The 18,031-nt window shown below is 25.6% G+C and overlaps 2 protein-coding genes across 2 annotated transcripts in view; both read right to left on the bottom strand.

The window, feature by feature from the left end:
* Positions 1-18,031, bottom strand: part of LOC111624819 — a 73,413-nt gene that overhangs the window by 18,981 nt on the left and 36,401 nt on the right. The window contains exons 10-13 of the mRNA XM_023367773.1: positions 4,768-4,845; positions 3,270-3,371; positions 1,989-2,077; positions 1,155-1,221 (exon numbers count right to left, since the gene is read on the bottom strand). Coding sequence (XP_023223541.1) covers positions 1,155-1,221; positions 1,989-2,077; positions 3,270-3,371; positions 4,768-4,845 — 336 coding nt within the window. The remainder of the gene's footprint in view (positions 1-1,154; positions 1,222-1,988; positions 2,078-3,269; positions 3,372-4,767; positions 4,846-18,031) is intronic.
* On the bottom strand, positions 6,446-11,660 carry LOC111624833 (ankyrin repeat domain-containing protein 27-like). The gene is made up of 5 exons (XM_023367792.1): positions 11,577-11,660; positions 11,092-11,167; positions 8,003-8,098; positions 7,703-7,778; positions 6,446-6,783 (listed from the first exon to the last, which is right to left on the bottom strand). Exons 1-5 carry the CDS (start codon positions 11,624-11,626, stop codon positions 6,596-6,598), a joined length of 486 nt encoding a protein of 161 aa, XP_023223560.1. The 5' UTR covers positions 11,627-11,660; the 3' UTR covers positions 6,446-6,595.

Here is an 18,031-nt window from a genome sequence, read left to right as displayed (position 1 = left end):
TCGATTACCTACAACCCGCTATTGAAATCAATACATAGTAGAATCGCAAGGCAGAGGGGTATCTCCCTGGCATTCAGAAGATGCCCTTCTATATTTGATATTCTACGTAATGGAAAAGACAAATCTAAGGAAGAAAGAATGCCGGGGGTATATAGACTGCCACTTAGGGACCATCGTTTTGGCAAGGACTTAATTTACATAGGCTCAACAAAACAAGCTGTTGGAATCAGATTGAAAGAACACATGCGTGATATTCAACAAAATAAATGTACCACTTCCTTATCAACTTATGCGTCTGATCCAGAAATAACTGCAGACTTTGCAAATGCTAAATTAATTACCACCTCCTCATATTTAGACCATCTCAAATGGTTGAAGCAAATAGAAATATACAGGGCATACAGCACTACATCACCTATTAATTCCAGAGATGAGATCTCTCTCTCTTTGGCATGGCAGGCCCTAATACAACAGGAGGATTAGGTGAATCGTAGACCTAAAATTAAAGGAAGTAAATGGGTTATCTGAAATTATATGGTATTTTATGCTTTACAACAAAGTTATTCGTAAAATCTTTAAAAAAGATGGAAAATATTTAAATAGCTGTCGATATGACGTGGAACTGTGACGTTCACAGCTATAGGTCACGTGATTCCATTCTATCTTTTCGATTTTAAAAAATCGTTCAAAACGAATATTTTTCGTATTTATTAACTTTTCAAACGATTTTTACCTGAAGAAGGACCCAGGAGGGGTCTGAAAACGTTTGTACTATTAATTCTTATTTCACATCGGTTAAAGGTTTTTCTGAGGTGTGTATTATTTAAGTTAAATCCGATGTGCAGGTGATAATTATTATGTATGGAAATTTATGGGACACCCTGCATTATTGAATAGAAAGCTAAAAAGAAGTTAATTTAAGTTATATATAAATTTTTCTAAAATTTATTAATATAAGTGGTTATTTCAAAAATTTAAAATAACTAGTGACTTTTTTATCCAAAGAATGCTTTACATTTTACTTTTCATGTTTGGATTGTAATCATTACAATTTTAGTTAGCTTATACAACAAAAATTTTTTTCTACTTAATTATTTGTGTTAATTATAAACAACAATCAACATTAAATTAGTTTTAAAATTTAAAATATTTACCCTCAAATATTCTTAATAAAACATCAATTTTCTCTGCTGGATAACTTGCCAAAATTGTTTTCACACTCTGAAAAACGATTCATTGTATATTTATTGAGATTACAGGAAAATAAAACAAAAATTATCCATGAAAAATAATAAGTTATGAAATTAATTGTACAAACATTTAAATGAAATTTTTAGATTTACAATTAATATTATAATAAATAATAACAAGTCAGTAATAGAATTAAACTTCCATACTATAAAGTTCTACATTATAAATTTCTCTGGAATATTGAAAATGTACAGTACCAGATGTATCTTGAAAGCAATTCTAATGTTGTTCTCAAAGAGAAATCATTCTTATATAAATATTTATAGTAGTTTATATTTTATGTATTTTTAAAAAAATGCATTTGTAATTTCTCTTTAATATCCAAACAGTTACATTTAGACATAATGAACTTCAGTGCATTAAACTCATTCTACAGGGGTCCACAACTCCAAGGGGTCTGTGAGCTTGGATTGGAAAAAATTCTCATTATCTTTTTTCTCTCTAACCTCTTACTGAAATCTAACATTTCCTACACTTATGAATGCATGCAATAAATGATAGTAGTATCAGCTATATATGTAGTCACCAATAAAAACAACAGCTATTTTTATATCATACTAGCAGATGAGCCTGGCATTGCTTGGGAAAAAGCATTGATAGCAAAGATTAAGATTATTAGACTATAGCTGATATTACTCATTTTATCGAGTGCAAGAATGTCCCTTCTCTTCTGAGACTAAGTAGAAAATTTTTAGATATCTGCTTACCACACCGGGATAATGATAATTAAGACTCACTGCAACCACTAACCAGTGCATAGTACCACTAAGTGATGAATAAACATTTTTGTAACTCTTTCTGGGTTTTTCCTCAGGTTTACTAAATTCTAAAAATAAGCTGGATCTTCCAGAATCATTCATAAATATAAATTCAAACATAAAATTGAACATTTTAAGATGAAGAGTTTGAATAAAGCAAACTTATGCGCATGCACTCTTCATGTCAACTTTATATATGAAATGCTCACATACACGTGCACCACCTATCATAGGATAAATGTACTATGCCAGAAACCTTTGCGGGAGTGTATTAAACAACTTCCCATGAAACTTTGGGATAAATGGAATCGGATAAATGGTGTAGTAATGCATGAAGGACAGACAGAGAGACATACATTCATTTTTATATATATAGATTATAGTTGCATTTCTCTAAAATTGACATGAAAATTGAACCGTGGATCCATAATCCTTTTCTTTCTGATATAAACTGTATTGCAGATGCTGACTTAACAAAAAATGAACTTATTGATCTTAGGACAAAAAACTTACTACAGTTGGAGTTTAACTCAAAATGCCTTGGAGAATTCTGGTGTTCCCTAAGAGAAGCCTATCCTTGTCTTGTAAAACAAGCTATGGAAACTTTGTTTTCATTTGCAATAATATATCTTTGAGAATCGGGATTTTCAATACTTGTAATAATAAAAACAAAAAGTTGAAATTGATTTGATGTCCAACATAACAAGCATGTTGCCTTGTCAAATACCACACCACAGTTCGATGTTCTGATTAAATATAAACAACAACAATCTTCACACTGATATATCTTAAAAAAAATATAATTTAACTTTAGCTTTCCTACATTNATTATACTTAAATATCTAAAATTTAATTTTAGATCCCTACTTTAATTGATAAATTGCTGACAATGCCACCATCAAGTAAAGCAGGAAATAATGAAGCATTAAATTTACTACTTAAACGTCCATGGGATCCTGTAGCTTCACTTTTAAATCAGCATAAACCTGTAAGTTTTAATTATTTAATTTTATAGCTTACTGCCATGTGGCAAAGGAAAGATTCAAATGTAACTGATCATATTATTCCATAAGAATTATTAATTTATTTTTTCTCAATATAAAGTTTTATAGATTGAGATGCTAATTTAAAAATATTGTTTTAATAATAATAATAAACAAAAATATAAAAACTGTCTATTGGTGTTACTGGTAAATATGTGTAATTAGCGAGTACAAGCATATAATAATAATAATATGTGTAAATAAGAAGATTACTTACTATCCAAAAGATTAGTATGAGGACTACTTTTCATCCATGAGTTACAATAGGATGTTTGTAACTTAGTCCACAACACATCATTTTTTAACAGAGGATAAAGTGCTAAATAAGATTTTTAAAAATAAAACAATAATTTAAGTAAAATCATTTTAGTCAATTAAAATCAAGCAAAAGCAATTTTATGAGGTTGCATTATCATATATGATATGACAATTAACATATGTATATATTAATATAAAAATATGCAAAAATGACTTGTTTGAAATTGGCACGAAAATTTAAATGGTTATCGATACTTAAACCAGACAATGCTTGATAAAATTATTTTTAATGCAATAAATAAAATCAAAATATTCTTATTCTATATAATAATATATAGATACCAGATCTGTCCACAAACATATTCAATTTTATATCTGAAACATAATAAAACGTTCCTAAATTTTCTTACTATTTAATCAAAATCTTAAAAGAACTTCTTATAAATTAGTAAATCTCTGGTTGAGCGACACATAGTTTGATGAATTACATTTTACAATATCTACAGAATCTATCTGACATTTAGCATTTGTGTAAATAATGAAGAATTCCAACATTTATCATAAATTTTAGGAGATAAATCACTTTTCATTCACAATAATAAGAGAATTATTGGAAATTAAAAATATATTTGTAGTCAATTCATGGTTCTTGAGCTTTATTTAATATCTTAACTTTTTTAACAAAGTTTTAATATGAAAGATTTTGAATTCCTACTCATATTAATACATTGTATTTTTAATTTTCAATTATATTTTTTAGTAATTTTGTTCTTATTCTAATGTTGGTTGTATATTATACAACCATTATTTGTAAAATAAAGATTATAGTAGGGTCCAAAATTCAATAAAGCAATACTATATATATTTAAACAATTGAGCCATTCACATGCAAAATCGATTAACTCCAATAGTATCCTTTGTATTACTTTTACATTTTTCATATAACTAATTTCGTATATCATGCATTCTACAATGTTTATTTAAATTTAAACAACATATATTATAAATTTCTCTACTTCTAGTTTTATGGAGTTAAATAATTTCAAAAATGAGGGGCTCAATTATTAAAATATGTTCACAATTTGAAGCAATTTACTGACTTGTAGACTATCTGTGTTCTGTTGTCTAGTTTTTAACTTAATTCATGATAAAATTTTATTTAATAGACACAATAAAATGACAACTTTTAAAAGTAATTTTCTTTTAATTTAGTCCAAAATGTTTTTTATAAATTGATAAATAGTAGTTATAAAAATATATAAATTTAATTATTATGAATAAATTTACTGAGTTAAAAATATCATTGTTATTTTTTTATAAGTTCATAAATTTATGATCATGGTAAAATATTAATGTGTAATAATTAAAACATTAAAAATATTGCCAAAATTTTTTGTATTTGTGTTTAATTCAGCTACATTCTAACGAATATATCTGAATAATTAAAAATATGTTACCTTTAATGTCTTGAGTGTCTTCTCCATTACTATTTGTATCACAGAATCTTGGTCTTAATTTTGGTTTTCCTTTCCATTCTAATTTTAATCATTTGAAACAACAGTATAAGAAAAATATCCAACTTCTCTCATTATTATTCTGTTCACACTGCCAAAGACAAAAATATGCAATTTTGTCATTTGTTAAATTTGACAGCATGTTCATATTGATTGATAATCTTTAATAGAACACTTTTTGTCATTGTTCTTTTTTGTTATAAATTGACAAAATTCTGCATATTTCTTATTCTCAGTTTAGCATTATACTAATAGTTCAGAATTCTATGCAGCCAAAATATGCAAGAAATGAGATTAAAACAAATTATCCTAATACATGTACGATACATAACTGTATAATATGAAAGGTAAAAATTTATAAAAGGGGAAAAGTTTGTATAATATTCGATAAGTTGTTACTTATGTAGAGCAAGAAATACTTCATTGAACTTATGTAAAATGTGTAAATACAATGTGTAAATTAAAATTCAATAAGACTATTCAAAAAATTAAGTGAAGACAATACTTAACATAGTTTTCACTAGTTTTTTTCCTATACAATAGAAATATTTTGAACTTTGAATAAAACATTCTATTATTAGATGTCATGAATTACCTCTAAATATAAAAAACTGCAGAAAATTTTCTATTGTAGGCTCTGATAAAAGTTTGTAAAACAAAAGTTATAACATTTTAGTGTGATGCGTAACATAATAATTAAAATATGTTTGTTTTAGCATCTATTTTAATTTACTACAAAAAACATACTGAATTTTACAATTTATAATATGAAATACTGAAAACCATTATTAATTTGTAATGATCATAATCCTAATATATTGTACTAACTGTTACCCATGACTTCGTCCATGCAGATTTTGAAGAAAACCCCATTTATATTCGGTATTTCAACAACCATAGTAATTGTTATATAACAACTACTGCTGAGAATTGCTGAGAATAAAATGAACTATTTTCAATTTGATCAATTTTCTGGAATGTTTACAATTGTTCTATAATCGAACCAATATGCAATAACAAATTCAAATTTAAAACGGTTCGAACATTTGGTTAGAAAATCGAAATATATAAAAAAATTNATAAATATTTTAAATAATATAACAAATAAAATTAATTTGTAAAAGTCATTAATTATATATCAGAAGCAAAGTTATTCTTAAATGTAGTAAAATTAAAATTAAAATAACAAATAAATGTTATTTATAATGTTACAATTAATTTTCAGTAATTAAATTATTGTGTATATGCACTGTAGTGTGTTAAATAAAATGCATATTTCATACTACTGGTTTGGTCACTGAATATATAACATTTAGTGCCTTATCCAATAGTTTGTAATATATTGTACATCATTATTTCTTGAATATAAATATATTATTTTTTAAACTTAATTATTAAATAACTATATGTATAATTAAATGTAAATGTGTATATAAGATCTTTTCATGTTAGTATATGTATATTTTTACTTTTTGAAAAATATTTTCTTAATTTTTGAATATAAATTAGAAAAAATTATTTTATAATGCCATCATTTAAAAGATGAAAGTATATATTTTATGACCTCATAATTTTTTTGTAAATGATTTTATAATACTATTGGTATCTATACAATTTAAATTTGTTTTTAATGAATGTCTTGCTACTAAATCCAATTTTTATTTCATAACTTCATACATTTACAAAACAACGTCATTTATACCTTGTGGCCATATATATCTTAATTACAAAATTTTCTCTTAATTTTTCTGTAAACAAAGAAAAGCAAAGTTTACCTAAGAAACCTGCATGCTTCATGGAGTCCACAAGAATTGTGATATGGATCTTCTATATCAGGATCTATACCATAATCTAACATAAGACGAACAACATCTTTATGACCTCTGATACAGGAATCAATAAATGCTCTACTTGATGTACGAAATGCAGGTTCATGATCCAACAGCAAGGCAACTGCATCTGTAAAATTTAATTGATGAATTTACTCCATTATCTAATGCCAATCTTTATTTTGCAATAATTTCAAAATATAATTAAAAATTTCTGACTAATATTAATTAAGAACTAATATGTGAGGTCTGAATGCACCACTTTTTATTTCTGTTTTATTTCTTGTTTATTGTTGTAGAAAGATTAAACAAAGAGAATATTGTTAATGTTACACTGTTAGAAATATTTTACATTTCTAACAGTGTAAAAATGAGAAAAAAAATGTTGTTGTTAAGAGGAATACAGTTCAAATGAGTTAAAAGATAGGTCTAATCATCTCGGACACATCATTCATACTTTTTCCTGCAGCAACACTTTAATATATGGATATTTTCAACCACATTTAGGGGGCCTGTACAGGTTTTAATATTGACCAAATCAAATGTCTAACAAAATAAAAGTTTTGAACAACTTTCCTGTTCTATTGATGTCAGAGGACCTTTGAAAATAGATATCTCCCAACCATATACATATGTAGATAGAATTACATAAATAACAAAATCAATTAATTAAATAAATCCATATTATATAATTCTAATTAATCACAGTAAATTAAATTATCATCAGTATTTAAGTGTTAAATATTGTATAAATATTGTCATTGACATACATAACACTAAATTGTACAAAAAAAAAACATGTTAATTCTCAAATTTTGAAGATAAGAATGAATCAATAAAATAGTTTTTGCCTCAGCAATTGGTTTAAGTTAATTCTTTATTGTTAAAAATGAATATAGTCATTTGTAATTTTTATTTACATCTGAAATTATTAAGATGATTAATTACAATTCATAGGTAATGAAATGAGAGGAATTATATATATTTCTATTGTTAATATTATAAAAACAAATTTATTTTATGACTAAATGGAAATTTCAACACATTACCTATGCGACCATACTGTGCAGACAGATCAAACGGAGTAGCTCCATCTTTATTTTTAGCTAATAAATCTGGTTGAGCCTACAAAGAAATTCTATTATTAATAGTATTATTTTCATTATTACAGTACACATTAATATAGAAAACAAAAATTATCTTTCTCACTCAGAAAAGAATATTGACTTATTCAGTATATAGAATAAAATCAATAAGTTATAAAATAATTAATTTCAGAATATATTATTTTATTAGTGTTATAATTATATTTAATATTTAAGTTTATTATTAAAATTTAGTCATCTTACCCTCAATAATTTCAAAAGAATGAACTTAGTTCCTGGTATACAGTTTTGGCAAGCAATATGGACTGGTGTATTTCTATCATGGTTGAAAGTATCTACCTATAAATCAAGAAATTTTAACAGTCAATAAAAAATATACAATACAATAACATTTTATTTAACTGTTAGGATAAATCCTTGTAGAAGGGAAGATTCAGAGTTTAATTGAGTTTAACAATAATATGACAGGTAAAATATTTTAGATGGACTGGTTGAAGTGTTCCAGGATACTATGAAATGATAAGATATTGATTAAATCAAGGTTGCAGGATGCACAGTGCTGATCAAGAAGATAATTTTGGAGTTGAACCTCAATGAGTAGAGGTTTAGACAGAGTTATATTAGGACACATTTATGTGAGTGACTGAAATTAGTAAAGATGTATGATTGAGAGCAATATTCAGACAGACTTTGAATGTACCATGAATGATGTATACACTGCCGGCCCGAACAAACTCAGCGCCCTAGGCAAATGAATTTGACGTCGCCCCATTTTAAAAAATTGAAGACCGTTAATCATGATTTAATATGTAGCACACAATATTGCGATCGTGAGACTACGGCGCTACTTTCAAAATGGTCTTCATGTGTTGACCCATGAGACTCACGTGTCAACACATAAGAAAGGATTATGATCAAAATCATTTATTTTTTCATTATTTATTATAATTTATGCATGTACTTTTGCCATGCTGCCTCCCAAATTCAAGTGCCCTAGGCCATCACCTAGTTCACCTATATGAAAGGGCCAGCCCTAAATGTATATAAAGTGACAAAGTGATTCTGTCTTTAGTAGTTGACTGGGTTATGGTGTTATCGATGATTAGGAATGAATAGGGTTCCAGTAAGTCTAAGACTTTAATAAAATATCAAGAGTGATACTAAATTGTTTCAGTATGATGTTAATTAAAAAGTACCAATTGAGAGAATGAGGGTTGTTGATTTCAAAGATAAGATTTTTTAAAGTAGCAAGGTTCATGCTGCAAATGGAGTTTGAACTATTTTTTAATCTTTTAATGAAGTTAAGGATTTGTTTCAATAGGACTGATTAAAATATGGTCCTACGAAGTTTGATCCTTATAATGCACCTGGACACCAAGCAGTCAAGTTTGAATAGTTTGCAAATAAAAATGCATTGAATTTGCTCTGTTTCAAATGCAGGGAGAGTATATGAAAGAGAGCTGAAGGCACTACAATTGAATAGTCTAAAAATGACTTTAGGATCAAGTTTTTCATTTTTTTTGCAAAACAAAGAAGATATTAGGAATAATCATAGTACAATGGTTGATAATTTTCATAAGATGTTATTAAAAGCTAAATATACTGAAGATGTAGATGCCTAAATATTTAAATAAGGAACAATATCCAGGTTGATGGGACTTAAGAAAAATTAATCATTTTTCCTCACTCTAGGACCACTCCTGAAGATCCTGATTTTGATTTCATTATTGAAATTAAATTGTTTATTGTTTAATTATTAGAATAAATATATTTTTGACAATATCTCTTATAATAATAAAACAGAACAGATAGTCATTAAACTATTTCAAACAAAAATATGATTAGATACAAAAATAGATATGCCTAATAGTATTTGTTATTGTTGATACATGATATTATGTTATCATTAAAACAATACCAGATAAAAATAAAATCTAACTAAAAATATAAAAATATTGTTTAAATAAAATTTTTGTATTCTAACGGATATGCATAAAATTGCAAGTTTAGAATTCTAAAATCATGTCTCAATTTCTGTTTGAACTGGATTTTTAAAATTTTTAAATATGTAAATGATTTTCCATAAAATCTATTTACTATTTCATAAAGCAAGTATACAAGATACTTTGATATTATACAAATGCTTTATTCAAAAACTACAAAGTAAAATAAATATAGAGAAAATAAAAAAGTAATAATTAAAAATACATACAATGGGTGATTGGTTAACGAACAAATCAGATAACAAACACTTTCGCGAAAGTTTTTATGTTTGGACAACGAACACATGATCGGATAATGAACACCTCACAGAACAAACACAGAAGAAGCAACATAAAATAATGAATACCGATTGGTCTTTCCTTGTCTTTGAGCAACAATTCGAAACTTTTCGGAGTGCGGGAGACATCAACATTGACGCTCAACCCGATACATACCGACCGGATAGTATTCCTCCAAACTTTGAAATTCTCCCTTGAAATTCCAGCCTTTTATTTTTCTGACAAAAACAATTCTTTTATGTATTTGCGAGACTGTCAGGTAGGCACTCATTAAGTTTTGCATCTGTTTTTCTTTTCGAAAGGTGAGAGTGGGCAGAAGATGCCTAATGTTGCTGGCAGTATGGAATGAACAGGTCTACAGTAGGCTGAAGTTCAATCTTATTTAAGAAAGATACTGTATAATCAAGAAGATTCAAGCTGCTAAAGGAGTAACAAAAATCACATCTGAGAAATAAAGAACATCAAAGAGTTCATAATGGAACCTAAAACGAATCTGATGACAGAATAACGCGAAGAAATTTGGCAAGATATGTTTTCTTCTGAAAAAGAGGATTAATGACAATATCTGCTATTAAAGATCTTTTGAAGAAGTGGGAGGATATCAGAACAACAGTCTTAGAATGGCATCCAAACCAAGTTGAGTCTTGGGGATTTCTACAATTACAATGCTATTAATTACTTCTGAAAAATCCTGAAGAAGAGAGAAAAGCAATCGACATTAGACAGATTCTTTAATCCTTTCAAACAGAAAAAACATGACTAATAAAAATGCAAGACTGTATATGTACGTATTTTTATTATTACATATGAATAAACGTAGTAAGAAAGTATATAATTTTTATTTTTGGGGGTCTCCAGGATGAATTAATTAAATTCCCATTAAAACCTATGGTAAATTAATAATCGGTTAACAAACAATTTGGATAGCAAACAAAGTCTTGGAACGGATTATGTTCGTTAATCGACCATCCACTGTATTCTAAAAATTAACCAATCATTCTTATATTATATTATAATAAATTCTGCACATTTTAAATTAGTAATACTCACTTCAGCTCCACATTGAAGCAGCAATTCAATCATATCAGATCTCCCATTGAAAGTTGCTACATGTAATGCAGTGTTTCTTAAATAAACAAAAAAACAGGAATATTGAAAAATAAATATTTGCATTTTTTAAATCATATGAATAAAAAAATATAAGTACAGTATATACAAAAAGAAATAAGCATTTTTGAAATATTACAAGCAATTAGAGAGTATAAACTTAAATATACATAAGTAAACAAAGATCATTTTGTACTCCATCACTTCCTATAAGTAAGAACTATTGTTTTTAAAATATACTTAAACTTTTAACCATTTATACTCTTAATCTGTAGAAGTAAAACAATGAAGAAAACATAATATTTTATTAAAAAAATACATGAAGGGTCTATTAATTCTTTTAACATATTAACAATCATTAAATGTTAAATTTTATATTTCTTTATCTAGTCCAGATTATAATTATAATGAACAAATTTTTTTCTTACCCTTTGTTATCTCTAGCATTGACATCTGCATTAAAATGAATAAGGAGCATAGCAAGTTCTCGATTACCTAAAATTAAAAAAGTGTAAATATATATATACATATTTTACAAAATTCTATGCATGTTTATAATCCATTGAAATATTACTGTCATTTAAATATGCAAAATATTCACAAATATATTGAATATTTGCTGGTATTATGATAATAAACAAATACATATGCAGATTTTGTACATAATGTACTGTACATATGCAGATTTTGATACGATAGTATTTAAAACATTTAAGTCTATGTGTTTCTTTACTATATTCAGAATTTGAATATGGATTTCTATGCATTTGGAGCTAGAACTATTTAAAATGACTAAGACACCTTTGTTTTTGTTTTTGCCGAAAACATTTGTGGGCAAACAAATGTTTTCGGCCTTCTTCAGGCACACTATGGTCTGTACCTAAAGAAGGCCTATTAAGAAGGCCAAAAACGTTTGTAATCAGTGTTTAAACTGCTAGAAACAAAGTGAGAAAGGTTTTGTCTTAGTCATTTGAATATGGATTAATTCCATAAAGTTTATCTATTATTCTGTAAATTCTCTCATTTCCTCACAGAAATATTTTTTATTTTGGTTGCTATATTTCAATAAAACTAGATTCCTTTAAAGTTTATGTTTTGCATTTAAAAATATTTTTCTGAAAAAGGATCTGTGACCTTCACCTGACTGGCAAAGAGGTCCATAGAACAAAAAAGGTTAAGAACCCCTGCTCTATACTATTTATGATTAAACACTGTTTAACTGTGGTGTGTATTAAAGAATTTAAAGAAATATATTTAACATTGCTACTGTGTGGTACTCTTTACAATGGTGTCTGGCTGGCAATAGTTACAGAAATAAGTTAGTTACTAAATTGGTTAAGATACTATCAAAACAGAAACTAAAATTGTTTTATTCATTCAATTTTAATATCTATATAATAAACTTTTGAAACTTTATTAAATTGGGACCATTGTACATAAAAAAGAAACTGGTACATAGAATAAATTTAAGAATTGATAAAAGCTTCATATAAACAAAAAATTCAACTATTATATTTCCTGGTCTTAATTTATAATCTAACTACATTAATATAGTATTAAAATTTATTCATAGACATTAAAATTATATGAATAAGAAATGAATGCTTATCCATATAATTCAAAGATGATCATAAAAATACATGAAATTTTTTCTATGTATTTTCCCCAAATATTTTAAAAATCTATAAAGCACACTATTTGTCAAATTCATTTTTTAAATATTATTGTTAAATAAATTATTTATTGAAATTCTGTAAACCATTACCAAGAAAAATGATTAAAACATTATGTAATTTAAATATTATAATAAATATAAAATTTAAACATTGTGTAATGTAAAAATAATTTATCTATAAATAAATTTATTATAATTTAATCCTTTATTACACACTATATATATCTTTCTTACAATCATGACAAAGTTTAAATCATATTATACTGTATTTGAAATAGATTTTACCTCTTCTTTGCTGTTAAATTTTTCAGGATCTGCACCATGAGATATTAACAGTGTTACTACATCAATTCTATAAATAAAATTATTTTATTAAATATATCTGCTGTAGACTTTATAAATTATGTGACTTCATATAACTATATGTAATTACATTGGGATTATAATAATTATTAAAATTATGACTTAATATCTTTCTCTACTATTTAAAACTGGTACATATAAACCATAAAATAACATTCCTTTAATACTTTAAATCTCCAGCACAGTAATTTAATATCTTAAAGTCCAATTTAAGGTATCTAAGGTGTGTTATTTTATGGATGGACTTAAGTGGTTAAATGATTGACAATCAGTTCATANTATTATAAACATTTATAAGATATCATAACAAATAAATAAAATTATTTTATTAAATATATCTGCTGTAGACTTTATAAATTATGTGACTTCATATAACTATATGTAATTACATTGGGATTATAATAATTATTAAAATTATGACTTAATATCTTTCTCTACTATTTAAAACTGGTACATATAAACCATAAAATAACATTCCTTTAATACTTTAAATCTCCAGCACAGTAATTTAATATCTTAAAGTCCAATTTAAGGTATCTAAGGTGTGTTATTTTATGGATGGACTTAAGTGGTTAAATGATTGACAATCAGTTCATATTATCATTAAATGATATAAAACTAAGTATTGATAGAAATATTAATAAGTAGCAATAATTCTTTCAATCTTTGACATTCTAATAAAGTATGANCAATAACAAATTCAAATTTAAAACGGTTCGAACATTTGGTTAGAAAATCGAAATATATAAAAAAATTTATAACAATGTTTAAATGTTATCAATTTAATACACCTAAGTACTCAATGAAGACTAAACATAGTTGAAAACAAAAAAATCTCATCTAAAATACTACAGTAGAAGTCATTCTTCAGGTTAAGCCTTAATCCTCTCCTTCTCCCTGCGGAGAGAATTTCTATTTGTTTATCTGGAAACAATTCAATTTAAACATAAGAATTTTACATATTAAAATTAGTTTTCCTTTATTTTTAATATTTTTAAGTTCTTATAATTGAAACTCTATTCATAAAAACTGCTGTTTTACTCTTTATATTTTTATCTAAACATTTTTGTATTCCTAAAATCATCTTCAGGAATAATACTAACAGTCAATATAAAAAGTTACACAGTCATTAAGAATGATACCTTCAGAAAGATGTATTATTTTTTGATAAATGGTTAATATACATCCTCCTTTCACATAAAACTGTCTAGTTTGCCTTCCACAACTGTATATTTTCATTATTAAAGTTTTAAACTCTAAAGAAGTAGTTTTTATGAATAAGTGAATACAAGAGTTATTTGGTTGTTTTTTTTTTATAATTCATTGTTTAAAATGTAAAATGCACATTTTGTTTTAAGCATTTTATGGTTAACATTCAATGTATTCTACATGGAAAATCATAATGATATCGATAAGATTATAACATTAGTTTTTATTAATTTAAAAAGTACAGAATCCCAAATACTAGAATTAAAAAGCAAAAATTAAATTAAGAATAATCTACAAATAAATATCTAAGAATATTTACAAACATATTTGTACTTTAAAAAGTCAAAATATAATTAATCATCCATAAAATAAACTAATCATATAGTCCAATAAAAAAAAAGTAGAGATGCTTACTGATATCAATCCAATAAATATGATAACTACTATCAAGATGATGATAACTACTATCAAGAAAAGAAAATAAAGATCAGACATCAGTTTGTAAAATTAACTGATTCCAATATGCTGATATATTGGTATCAAATAGGTATCAGTTACATCTCTAAAAAAAAAAATAATAATGTCAAGATAATGATAATTTAAAACATGTTTTAAATGACAACTATGTTAAAAAGAATGCAAATCAGAAAATTATTTGGAAATAAACAGCTATTATAAACATTTATAAGATATCATAACAAATAAATAAAATTATTAAAAGTAGTCAGGTTAATTGAAAATTAAATATCTATCAAATAAAATGAAAAGAACTTGGCAGAATTTATGATATCAAATAGATAATTTGTCAAAATTATAATGGTCTCAGTCAACAATGTTGAACAACACATACAAAATGATTATTATTCAACCACAAAATACCTGTAACTAGATATTTGGAATATGTAAATCTAAAGAATATTTCAAAAGAATTTTATCTAATCAGTTTTATCTAAAGAAAGGTATTTGGGAAAACTTTCAGAATAGTATATGTCTATTATGACAGATTGAATAGAAAGAAAATATGTAATAATTTGAACAAAAATACATACCTTGGCTTTGAGTAAATGTGTAATTTGTTAGAAATTAAAAAATAAACCATTTGACATAATTATTATTCTTTTTTTATTTTAAAAATTTTATATTTACTGAAATGATTATTTTAAAACTAATGAAGGAAACAATCACTTAAAAATAAACTTAATCTTCAAAATAAAGAAAAGGCTGAGCTAAAATAAGCAAAACAATAGTTAGTAGTATAAAGATAAAAGGTTTCAGTTACATCTCTAAAAAGAGAATGTCAAGATACAGTTTAGATATTCATTTAGAATGTATCTAAATGAAAAATAGCAAAAATTTAAGCTAGACTAAGTGTAGATAAGTTTAAAATTTAGTTTCTTTGACTTTGATAAATGGAATAATGGAATCAGAAGTTAGACATACAACCAGAAAAAGAATAGAGAAATTATGCATGAAAAATGAAATTTAAATTTGACATAAATCAAATAAGACTTATCAGCAATAAGATAAATTTGAAGATAATTGTTTCAATAATTTCTTCTCTTAAGAATAGGATTCAATGAAATTTTCAGGGGGAAAAGTTATAGAAAATATCACAGAAATATTGTTGAAATTGAAAATTATATATATACATATATATATGTTTAATGATCGCTTCAGGTCTTTACTACTGGTAACATCTCTATTCAATTGATTTTAGACATGTTGAGACAAAANTTACTTTTTGAAAAATATTTTCTTAATTTTTGAATATAAATTAGAAAAAATTATTTTATAATGCCATCATTTAAAAGATGAAAGTATATATTTTATGACCTCATAATTTTTTTGTAAATGATTTTATAATACTATTGGTATCTATACAATTTAAATTTGTTTTTAATGAATGTCTTGCTACTAAATCCAATTTTTATTTCATAACTTCATACATTTACAAAACAACGTCATTTATACCTTGTGGCCATATATATCTTAATTACAAAATTTTCTCTTAATTTTTCTGTAAACAAAGAAAAGCAAAGTTTACCTAAGAAACCTGCATGCTTCATGGAGTCCACAAGAATTGTGATATGGATCTTCTATATCAGGATCTATACCATAATCTAACATAAGACGAACAACATCTTTATGACCTCTGATACAGGAATCAATAAATGCTCTACTTGATGTACGAAATGCAGGTTCATGATCCAACAGCAAGGCAACTGCATCTGTAAAATTTAATTGATGAATTTACTCCATTATCTAATGCCAATCTTTATTTTGCAATAATTTCAAAATATAATTAAAAATTTCTGACTAATATTAATTAAGAACTAATATGTGAGGTCTGAATGCACCACTTTTTATTTCTGTTTTATTTCTTGTTTATTGTTGTAGAAAGATTAAACAAAGAGAATATTGTTAATGTTACACTGTTAGAAATATTTTACATTTCTAACAGTGTAAAAATGAGAAAAAAAATGTTGTTGTTAAGAGGAATACAGTTCAAATGAGTTAAAAGATAGGTCTAATCATCTCGGACACATCATTCATACTTTTTCCTGCAGCAACACTTTAATATATGGATATTTTCAACCACATTTAGGGGGCCTGTACAGGTTTTAATATTGACCAAATCAAATGTCTAACAAAATAAAAGTTTTGAACAACTTTCCTGTTCTATTGATGTCAGAGGACCTTTGAAAATAGATATCTCCCAACCATATACATATGTAGATAGAATTACATAAATAACAAAATCAATTAATTAAATAAATCCATATTATATAATTCTAATTAATCACAGTAAATTAAATTATCATCAGTATTTAAGTGTTAAATATTGTATAAATATTGTCATTGACATACATAACACTAAATTGTACAAAAAAAAAACATGTTAATTCTCAAATTTTGAAGATAAGAATGAATCAATAAAATAGTTTTTGCCTCAGCAATTGGTTTAAGTTAATTCTTTATTGTTAAAAATGAATATAGTCATTTGTAATTTTTATTTACATCTGAAATTATTAAGATGATTAATTACAATTCATAGGTAATGAAATGAGAGGAATTATATATATTTCTATTGTTAATATTATAAAAACAAATTTATTTTATGACTAAATGGAAATTTCAACACATTACCTATGCGACCATACTGTGCAGACAGATCAAACGGAGTAGCTCCATCTTTATTTTTAGCTAATAAATCTGGTTGAGCCTACAAAGAAATTCTATTATTAATAGTATTATTTTCATTATTACAGTACACATTAATATAGAAAACAAAAATTATCTTTCTCACTCAGAAAAGAATATTGACTTATTCAGTATATAGAATAAAATCAATAAGTTATAAAATAATTAATTTCAGAATATATTATTTTATTAGTGTTATAATTATATTTAATATTTAAGTTTATTATTAAAATTTAGTCATCTTACCCTCAATAATTTCAAAAGAATGAACTTAGTTCCTGGTATACAGTTTTGGCAAGCAATATGGACTGGTGTATTTCTATCATGGTTGAAAGTATCTACCTATAAATCAAGAAATTTTAACAGTCAATAAAAAATATACAATACAATAACATTTTATTTAACTGTTAGGATAAATCCTTGTAGAAGGGAAGA

The sequence above is a fragment of the Centruroides sculpturatus genome, unplaced genomic scaffold, assembly GCF_000671375.1.
Source record: "Centruroides sculpturatus isolate CEXI.00-Female unplaced genomic scaffold, Cexi_2.0 scaffold394, whole genome shotgun sequence".
Classification (NCBI taxonomy): Eukaryota; Metazoa; Arthropoda; class Arachnida; order Scorpiones; family Buthidae; genus Centruroides; species Centruroides sculpturatus.
This window is presented reverse-complemented; position numbering and strand designations above follow the sequence as displayed.